This window comes from Dendrobium catenatum, unplaced genomic scaffold (assembly GCF_001605985.2).
Source record: "Dendrobium catenatum unplaced genomic scaffold, ASM160598v2 fragScaff_scaffold_1116, whole genome shotgun sequence".
Classification (NCBI taxonomy): Eukaryota; Viridiplantae; Streptophyta; class Magnoliopsida; order Asparagales; family Orchidaceae; genus Dendrobium; species Dendrobium catenatum.
Genome location: NW_021319578.1, coordinates 425,792 through 436,438, shown reverse-complemented (window position 1 = coordinate 436,438; position 10,647 = coordinate 425,792). Strand labels below are relative to the sequence as shown.

Here is a 10,647-nt window from a genome sequence, read left to right as displayed (position 1 = left end):
CCCGATTGAAACCCTAATCTCTAATTTGAATCCTTCTATTATTATCTTGTCTCTTCAGTAGGGCAAAATAAGTGTAGACCCGATGCTGGTGGGTGGTCTCACTAGATTCCACCAAAGGATTAGCTACGCCGCTGAGTGCTCCTTTGGAGGAGAAATTATTGTGTACGCAATCCGAACGCAGAATTGTGTTCGGATGCTGCGTATTTACTCCTTATTTCACTGCGTATTTTTTGATACATTATATCCCCATTTCAGAAAAAAAAAACTTTAGGTTAATCGATTCGAGTAACTTAGCATTGTAGTAATGGATGGGATTTAAATTGGTTTTAACCTATATCCCTCCGAACATACAAAATGAAACCTTAAAACCTACAAATTATTGAATCTTATTTCTTCTTTTTTCCGGATAAATCTCATATTTAGTAAATGTGGACATTGAACCAATTTAACTTAAATATGCAAATTTCAAGAATTCTTCTTTTTTTAGATGTCATTGCTCTCATCTATGTTGAACCGATACACCTATTTATGAAGGCGTGCTGTATCCGATACACCGATACACTGATATGCCTCCGATACTCCACCGATACGTGTCGGATACGCCAAAGCCATATCCAATTAAAATACTATTTAATTTCAAAAGGACACGCGTATCCGATACGCGTGTCCATTGAAAAAAAAAAAGAAATAAAAAAAAAAACGTATCGTATTTACTTCCGCGGTTGCGAGCAATATTCTCTCATTTCAGAGATGGATTTGAGTCTCTTGATGATATGAAAATATTAAAAATTACTAATCTTTCACTTGATGAGCCTGAATTAGAAGCTATGATATTTATTGAAGATGATATAGAAGTTCAAAAACAAACCAATGAAGAAGATAATTATAGCATTCCTTCCATTGAATAGTTGAAACTTCATGTGCTAGATAATTTATGTTTATGCTTTTGTTGTTGTACTAGACATTTAATGCTTACTTATATTTTGATATTATAAACTACAAGGCTACAAATCATGTTGTTGTCATTTTTTTTTTTGTAATTTCAAATATTATGCTTTATTGCTTTCTTAATTTTTATGTATGATTTATAAATTATAATGCCGTGTTTGCGCCGTACTCGTATACTGTATTTTTAAGAATTGACGTGTCACGTATTCGTATCGTGTCGTATTCGTGTCGCCGTAACCGTATCGGTGTAACATAGGCTCTCATCAATGCCTTCTCTTGTGAAATATCAGTGGTCTCACTAACTCTTTTTGGTCACACGATAGTGCTCTAGTTGATGTCTTCTCTTGTGAGATCCTGTGATGAGTTCCATGCTGGTAACTATATTTACTAGGTGCTAGAGTATTTAAATAGTAAAATTTAGATGTTAAATATGTAAATATCAAAATTTTTTAGTCCTTTGTATTTAGATCCTGAATATTTTAATGAATTACCAATGTTAACTTTAATTATGTTAGTTTTATTGCATGCTAAAAATAGAGCTCATAGAAAGAATAAATTCTAATAATATGTTATGTTGTACAAAAAATCAACATGCTCAAAGAAAAGTTGTAAGACCAGAACTTTTTTACGTGGAAAATTCAGAAAAGGAAAAAATCATATGATCTAACTAAGATGAAAAACTATTATATCAAAAGATACAATAATCTTTTCTTCCTCACAGTTGAAGAAGAAGATGATTATTTGAGAATAAGATATTTAATTTCTCTTATGAGGGTTAAAAGAAATCAAGTATTTATAGATGAATAATTTCACTAGAAACATTAATGTTCCTGGCACTTGCAGCCTGTGCCATTATCACAATGAAACTGTCTCTCATCTGTTCTTTGAGTGCTCTTATACTTTTACCATTCTCACTGCTTTATTTCCTGGAATGAAACACTTTCTTTTCAGACCAACCATTATGCAGGTTTTTGAATGGGTAAAAGTTCAATACAAAGGGAATGCGAAGGTTAAAAATTACTTTTATGTGACTATTTGTTGTGCTATTTATCATATCTGGAGAGAAAGAAATGGTAGGAGGTTTGGTAATGCCATCAACTGTGACACTTCTCTGTTACATATAATAAAGAGAAATTTATGTGAAAAAATACATAAATGGGGGAATTCTTTGGATCTTATGGAATTGCTGTAAGTTGGCAGACGTTCATCGTGCCAGCTTCTTTAATCATTCTATGGCCCTATCGATGCAAATGTCCCAGATTGGTGTATGTAGCCTCCTGGACAATGATGATACTCCCAAAAATTTGTATTGGTTCCCTTGGAAGGCCTACGGGCAACCAGGGAATTCAATATGCAATAATTGATCAAAATCCTGACACAATAAATCTGAGTCCAGGTTTTTTATGGCTTGGGAGCTCCTTAATTACTGATGGTCACCACACGATTAATATGCGTCTGCATTCTCTACAGGGAGTTTTTCATAGCATGCTATGGATTGGGAGCTCTATAATTTCGGATGGTCCTCTCCCGATTCTGCTCGTCTGTTAGTCTCTACAGGGAGTTTTTCATGATTTTCAGCTGATTTTATCTGTATGTAGGGAGATAGTAATAATTTTGTTTACTGTTTTTCTTCTGTATTACTACTGCTAAGCAGATAGTTACTATGTGGTTTTTAAATTTGTTTTGGTAGCTTTTTTATGCTGATAGTTATTTTTTGTTGGTTCACTACTACTGGCAGGTTGTGGTAGTAGTCAGCCTTTCCATTATATTCTATTTGCTGGAATGAATTGGGCTAAGCCCTAAATTTTCCCAAAAAAAAAAGAAAAAAAGATGAATAATTAACACTACATCAGGACTTGATTCACCAATAGGGATTATAGAAAGCAGGTGTTCATACAAATCTTGCTATATCCAATAGCAAAATTCTGGAGATGGTGACGATTATTGATAGTGATCATCGATGATGATGGTGATTGTTGATGTCAATAACTAGTGGTGGTTGTCGATCATGACAACTGAAAAATATTAGAGAACTATAGTTCTCTTCTTATTTTGTCTCTCATGCGGAAAATGAGGCACTGTTTATAAACTTTTTTGGGATGAGTGTTTTAGTGATTTGAATCAAATCTAAAACACTCAACTGTACGGTTCATATCATCGAGCCATTCGATTCAAATATAAGCATGTTAAATTTGAAATTTAGATGATCATTATTTTAATTTCAAAAAATTTCAATTCAAAGATTATCTCAAAAATTTTAAGTGAAATTTATGTTGTTTTTATTCTATTAAATCCCAGTAAATATGTGTGTTTTTGTTAATGTTTAGTAGAAATGTCTAAGGAAAAAAGAGCAAAAAATTACAAAGTTGAGAATCAGCGTCGCAGAGCTAGAATTATCAACAACGCAATGTCTTCTATGCCCTAGCATTAGATCAGGACATCGCAGTGATGGAGCCTAAAAAGAAAATTCATTTAATTCAGCACCCCCGCGGAACAAAGGTCAACATTGTAGTGCAGAACAGTGCCGCAGCGCCATAAGTGAACATTACAGTACCAGAGTCTCGGGAAAATTGCAAATAATTCAATGCCGAAGCGCCAACCTCGAAAGTCTTGTAGTACAGAAGACATAAGCGAGCACCATAGCACTCGTCGTTTTTCAGCGCCGTGGCAGAGCAATTAGAGAAAAGAAATGCCACGCCGAATCAGTCAGGTGTCACGCCATATTATTCAACAATCGCGCTAGGTCAGCCAAATAATGCAGCGAAGAACATTTATAAGCATTGAGGCACTAGTTCCACCAACCTGTTGAGTGCTGCGACATTTGAGTCTATTTATGTTAAGTACAAATAAATTTTTTAAAAAAAATTTGGTGGAAGGAACCATATGATACTGAGTGACTGGTCATCTTTTATATAACAAAAGTTACAAAACTATACTTAGGAGTGGAAGGGAGTGTGGAGAGTGAATGTGTAAGGGAAGAATCACTTCAGGAAGAATCCATATGATGTATATGTTTAGGATTTTTTATTCTTGCTACTATTTTCTTCATCTTTATATTTATACTACTTTCTTGAGCAAGTTATATAAAGTATTTTGTTAAATCTTATTTATATGGCTAAATAATTTTTTACTTCTAGACTCATGATGTGAAAGTTTGTCTACATCCTAATGTGACTCTAGCATATAAATGTGAATTATTATTTTCAACATCACTCAAATTTATTTTAATTTGTGCAATGGCTATGCATAAAATTAAAATCTAGTGTGATACATTAATTATCTCGACTGAGAAATTTTAGAACAATTAGGAGTATTGAAATAGAATGCTTTCATACCTAGATATATGATGATTAGGATTTTTAGGATCAATGGAGCGATAATAACTATAAAGAGACCATAAAACTTTTCTTTACACTTTTACAGACTCGATAGAGATCTAAATGTGCATAATATCTGATTCACAACTATTGTAGATGAGTCTGCTTACGAGAACATATATTTATTCACCATCATTAGTCCAAAACATCTTTATCTTTGGTTATCTCAACTATTTCATAAATTTCTCAGTAGTTTTAGTAATTACCCCTTAATTTCATTGTGTAGGATAAATTTAGTAGTTTGAGTATGTAGTACCACAGTCAATTGTGGTTCATCTATTTTCTTGTTGACTTGACACTCTTCTCATAACATTTTATTACTTGGTCGGCACGTGCACCTGCGTTAGTTGAGAGCATTGAGCATATTAGTGTGCAGTGGTAAGTAATTTCATCAGCATTTAATTTTGCCACCAATAAAGCTTAAAAACTCTTCCACTCACACAAGTAATCAACACGTCAACCCTATCAGAGATTCATGCAGAGCGTATAATTTTTTTGGAGTCATATCAATCTTAGTTAAATATGACGACTCAAACAAACATGAAAAGAGAATTGCACAAGCTTTTGAAGTGATGGGGTTTTGTTATGGAGATGAAATTCAAGAGCAATAAGCCCAAGATTTTAGATTATTTGTAAAGGCCCAAAGTTATCTAGAGTTTATAAAATAATTTTAGTTTTTGAGGAGAGGTGGAAGAGAGAGAGGATTATTTTGAGATAAGGCAGAAGGAAGAAAATCTCATCAAAGAGGTTTTCAAATGTTGACCACCCAACTTCTCATATGAACAAGAAGTCATTCAATTAAATAATACATATTTTAATATTTGAATCATATCTAAATAATAAAAGTTTAACAAACAATTTCGAAGATATATGTTTCTAACCAATATTTTTCATATATTTACATTTTATTTTCATCTTTATTATGAGTATGTTATGGTAATTTTATAAACAAATTTAGCTATGCAAAATCAATTTAGATATGCAAAATTATATTACCAAAATGTTTGACGGAATTTAAGCTATAATTACTTAAATCCCACCCATAACAATCCATAAATCGAGCAATTATTATGTCCGGTCACCGAATGCGTTCAAAGATCAATAACCATGCGCGACGTCACCTAAAACTCGGTACTAGACATAATAATTGCTCCCCTAAATCAGCCATCATTCTTTCCACTCATCAATAATAGCCACATAAGGCAGAGGCTTCGTTTGGGACGGCTTCCTTATTACTTTTTGAAAAGCAATTTTTAGTATAAAAATCTCTTGAAAGCTAAAATAAAATTGTGCTAAAAGAAGTCTTAGACGGTGCTGAGAGCTGGAGCTGGTTGTAGTTCCTTCTTCTTCTCCTGCGCCTGTCTATACTCACCATAAGAATAGGAAGCAAGACCCCATAGAGAGAGAAGGAGGGCTACCCCTTTCTCACTGCTAAAATTTTCGTGCAAGAAGATGAAGGCCAATACTTCAATAACAGGGATGAAGACGGCGATGATGATTCCGGAGAGCAGAGTGTTGACGCAGAAGATTACTCCGATGGCGCCGAGGAAGAAGCATTGCCAGAATATGGCGGCGGCGATGATGACAAGATAGTACTTTGTCTCTCCGAGTCCATACTCGGCTGCTTCTCTTGGGATTGCCTGTGCTAGAAGGAAAACTGGTTTAGTTTCTAATCGTCAGTGAAGAAGAAACAATGGTGATGAGGAATATTTTTATTAAAAATATTTTGAGAGCTCGAGCTCCGCAGTTAATTTGAAATATAAAAGAACCGGCGATTATAACTTTCACCTGAAAATCCTTGTTGACAATCATCCCGACGGCGCAGAATCCAGTGGCGAAAAATCCAATAACAAGCTGCATTTCCATGACCAGAGTGTAAGTCACCGCCGCCCTTCCAGCCAGCTTGTCATAAGTCAACTCCACCAACGGCAAAAACAAACCGTACAGCGCCGCCGCCCCAATTGTCAAAACAAACCCTTTCCAATACCCCGCCGCAGTCACCCCCGCCGGCCGATCACCGCTCGTATGCAGAGCCAGGATGACGGCGCCAATGGTTAACAACGCCACGGCGTTGACCGAAAAGGGGGTGAATTTCTGCCTCACTATTAAGAAAGCGAAGATCGCCGTGAAAGCCAGCTGAGACGCGATGAGGACGGAGGAGGTGGAGACAGGGAGGAAGTTGAGGCCATAACTGTAAAGGAAGTCATCGAGGCCGGTGATGACCCCGAGCACAGACGAGGCCAGGAGGAGACGGGGAGTGAGGTGGAGGAGAGGCGTTGAAGGATTGGAACGGCGGCGGTGAAGGTAGGAGATTGAGAGGGGGATAAGTAGGAGGGGGAATCCGGCGGTTTCAAGAAAGGAAGTGAGCCAAATGCGGCGGCCGCCGTGCAGGTAGTAGATGCGGAGGAAAATAGGGCCGCTGCAGTTGCCGACGCTGAGGAGGAGGCAGTTGAGGACGGTGAGGAGAAGTTTGGCGCGGCGTGTAAGGGTGGGTGGAGGAGGAGGAGGAGCAGAGTGGTGGTGGCTGATCAGCTTGTTGGTGCTGTGAATTTCCATTGCCGCTCTATGCTCGATTACTATTGCCGTTTGCTTAAAGAATCGACGGGTTAGAATTTATAGTTAAACATATAGCTGATGAATTAAAATGTCGATGTAAAGTGGCAATTTGTGATTTTTAAGGGCAGGATCTGGCTTTGGATTAGGTTACTGAACTGATCTTTCAAATTCTTAACTCAACAGAAGCACACAGAACAACAGAGCTACTAAAAACATCAAATGCAGCGGAACAAAACATCTATCTTTTCATTTCCTCAAAATAATCATCTACAGAACAGTACATGGCTTTCAACAGAAAGAAAGACAGAACAGAAAAGCCATGACTGTACAAAAATCAAAAGTACAAAAGTACCTAATCTGATCAGACTCTGAAACCTAGTCCTGAACTTCCTTGCCCTTCCCAGAACCTGAAAACCACCAGAAAGCAAGGGTGAGCTCAACAGCTCAGCAAAGCAACAAACCACCAATCTAAATTCTCAGAAAACAGAACCAAATTCATCGGACAGAAATCAGATCAGAAATCGGAACAGAATTGGAAATCAAAACTTACGGACAGGTATCAAATCACATCAGAGTCGTACAGATCGTATCAGAACAGAACAAATCAACAGAGTCAGAATCAGAAATCAGAATCGTACGGATCATATCATATCATAATCACAATTTCGTACAGAACAGAACAGATACAGAAAATAGTACAGATGCATATAGCTAAATGCCCTGACACTGACGGAATCTCTATGGATTCCGGCCCCTTATGCCTCCCTTCCCAGACACTGACTGAATCTCATAGGATCCAGGCCCCTTATGTCTCCCTTTGTGCTCACGGCACCAAAACAGATGTGCTTATAGCACCAAAACAGAATTCATCGGATCCGGAACAGAACTGATTTCAGAATTTCAGATTTGAGCTCATTTCAGATTTTCCGTTTCACTAACTGAATCTCATAGGATTCAGGCCCCTTATAACTCCCTTTTTATAGCTTATACACATAGCATTTCAATTCAGAAGAAATACGGACAATTCGAAAATTTCCCAAAAATCGGGCAGCACAACGGCAGTATACGGAATTTACACAAAAATTCCTGCAAAGAAAATTTACCGAATTCGCACAGAATACAGATATCAACATTTCAGAACATTTATTCTACTGCACAGATAAATTCCAATTTCACAGAAAAATCTGGTCGACTAAAAACACAGTCGAATCAAAAATACCCGGACGAAAATCTTCAGAAAATAACCAAAATGTGCACACTCGGCACGTCAACAATATACAGAAAGTTACGCGGTAAAAACTGAGCCAATCAACAGATACGGACAAAAATCATTAACGAAAACGAAATCCGGACAGAATATACCGCCAAACACGACGGTTCTGAAAATTGAGAAAGGCGGAATGTGCCTTACCTCGAGCACAGCAATTTCCTCAACAGCCACTTCGGGCGAAAACGGCTCCGCGTCGTCCGAAAATCAACTTTTCCACTTTTTCCTTCGTTTTTCTCTCTCCTCAGCTTTTTCTCTCTCTTCAAAATATCTCATTTCTATATATATCCAGACTGATCGTCCCGGACGAACGAGCTTCGTACCGGACGATCCATGAAGAGAGGAATTCCGTCCAGACGAAAAATGACATATCGTCCCTGGCGAAGGGTTCACGGGAGAATTTTCGTCCAGACGATCCAATTTTCGTCCCGACGAATCATTCAACCAAAACTGATTTTCTGCACAACCTGTACCGATCGTCCCGGACGATCCGACTTCGTCCGGACGAACCTGGAGCAAAAACTGATATTACATGATCATTGTATTAAATTCTATAAACTTATTAAAAACATCATATTTGCGAAGTAGGGGATACACCCAGCAGTATTTAGAGTGATCATCAATGAATAAAACGTAGTATTTGAAACCTTGTGATGATGGGGTAGGACTAGGCCCCCAAACATCGGAATGTATGAGATCAAACGATTTCAAGCTGTAAGTAGATGAGTTATTAAAAGGTAAACGTTGGCATTTGGCCATTCTACAAGAATTGCAATGTAAAGAAACTTTGCTATTACGGAGAGACGGAATGTGTTTCTGTAAGTAAATGGTGGTAGCGTCCGCGGGATGTCCCAGATGTCGATGCCACAGGTTGGAGACTTCTTGAGCCGAGAAAAGAGCAAGATGGTGAGGACTGGTATTGGGGCGAATTGGATAAAGACCATTATGGCAGGGACCTTTGAGAAGTAAACGACCCGTCTTCGAGTCCTGGATTTGAAAGTCGTTAGCGGAAAATTTGACTGTGCATTGGTTATCTTTAGTTAACCGGTGAATAGAAATTAAGTTGAATGAAAGATTGGGTACGTGAAGTAAATTTTGAAGGTAGAGATTACCTGCCGGAGTAGGCAGTATGCCTTTACCTGAGTTTTGGATGGGGATTTGGTTACCATTTCCTAATGTGATCTGATGATGTCCGTTGCAAGGTTGGATAGCTTGCAGTTGGGACGAGTCGGACGTGAGATGGCTGGTGGCCCCTGTATCAAGAAACCAGTCGTTTGAGTTGGAGGAGTCGGTGGGCGCGAATAGAGCTATTTTTGGTGATTCTTCCGTATATGCAGGATCATGCCGGTGCCAACACTTGATGGCGGAGTGCCCGGTCTTGAAGCAGATCTGACAGGTGACGGAGCCGGTGGTCTTTTTGTCATTTTTGGTGCGAGAGACTGGAGCAGAAGAGGTAGTTCTTCCGCGGTTGTTGGGGTAGCAACTTCGGCCGCGACCTCGATAGGTAGCGAGAGCAGTGGAGGGATCAGTGAGTTGAAGATTCTAGAGATCAGCGGTGACTTCTTGAGCCATGTTGAGTTCTTCGCTGCACAGGAGCGTGTAGAGATCATCAAGACTCAGCGGTTGCAGATTTGTCCTGATGGAGGTTTTAAACGCCTGGTACTGAGAGGGAAGGCCATGAAGGGTGTAGAAGATGACTTCTTCGGGATCGAGTGGTGAGCCCGTCGCTGCTATGGCATCTACCAGAGATTTAATAGACAGCAAATATTGCGCCATTGTCTGGTTCTTCATGGACAGATGGTGGAGTTCGTTTTGTAGTTGTATGGTATGAGAACGAGTGGAAGATTGTAGACGACGGGCGATCATTTCCCAGATTTCTGAGCAATGATCAAGACACAGCACATAGGGAAGAATGCTTGGAGAGATTATGGAATATAGGGCTGCGACAAGATTTTAATCAAGAAGCGTCCATAGATGCAGGGAGAGATGCGGATCGTTGGCAGCAGGGTAGGCGCAGGATCCGTCGAGAAAGCCCTCAAAGCCGTTTGCCTTGAATAGCTTGAGGACTTGAGATCTCCATAGAGGGTAATTTTCAGCTGTTAGAGTTAGGGAGATGACGCTTTTGATGTTGCTCATAAGAAACTTGAGCTGAGTAGGTATAGTGTGTTTGTCAAAGGGCTTGGCGGTGTCGCGCCTGGTATCGATGGCGTCGGTGGATGTTGAAGAGGATGTCGCCATCGATGGGTGGTTCGCCGGAGAGAAGGAAGGCGAAAAAGATTCGAGTCAGGTAAGGACCTGCTCTGATACCATGAAATCTTGGAATGAGCGGGAAATAGAACAGAGGAAATGCAAGAATAAGAAGAAACGATTTATTTCATTCATCTAAGTGTTTACAGCCTATTATATTTATAGGACATGATAATACATATAACCCAATAGTATGATGCCATGTGTATTCTTGATAACAGTTCAAGATAATGACGTGGCTAACAGCCCCCC

At 38.9% G+C, this 10,647-nt stretch overlaps 1 protein-coding gene across 2 annotated transcripts; it reads right to left on the bottom strand.

Moving 5' to 3' along the window:
* Positions 1-5,282: 5,282 nt before the first annotated feature.
* Positions 5,283-6,954, bottom strand: LOC110116705 (purine permease 3-like). 2 transcript variants are annotated; one of them, XM_020850396.2, is made up of 2 exons: positions 6,114-6,931; positions 5,283-5,965 (listed from the first exon to the last, which is right to left on the bottom strand). In XM_020850396.2, exons 1-2 carry the CDS (start codon positions 6,879-6,881, stop codon positions 5,630-5,632), a joined length of 1,104 nt encoding a protein of 367 aa, XP_020706055.2. In that variant the 5' UTR covers positions 6,882-6,931; the 3' UTR covers positions 5,283-5,629. The 2 variants fall into 2 exon arrangements, with proteins under 2 accessions (XP_020706055.2, XP_020706056.2); XM_020850397.2 differs by having other exon boundaries at positions 5,713-5,970; positions 6,114-6,954.
* Between the last annotated feature and the right edge of the window lie 3,693 nt (positions 6,955-10,647).

Coding starts and splice junctions, on each gene's coding strand:
- LOC110116705 (XM_020850396.2), bottom strand. CDS start 6,881: ATGGAAATTCACAGCACCAACAAGCTGATCAGCCACCACCACTCTGCT. Junction 5,966..6,113: donor TTGTCAACAAGGATTTTCAG/GTGAAAGTTATA, acceptor CTTCTAGCACAG/GCAATCCCAAGAGAAGCAGC.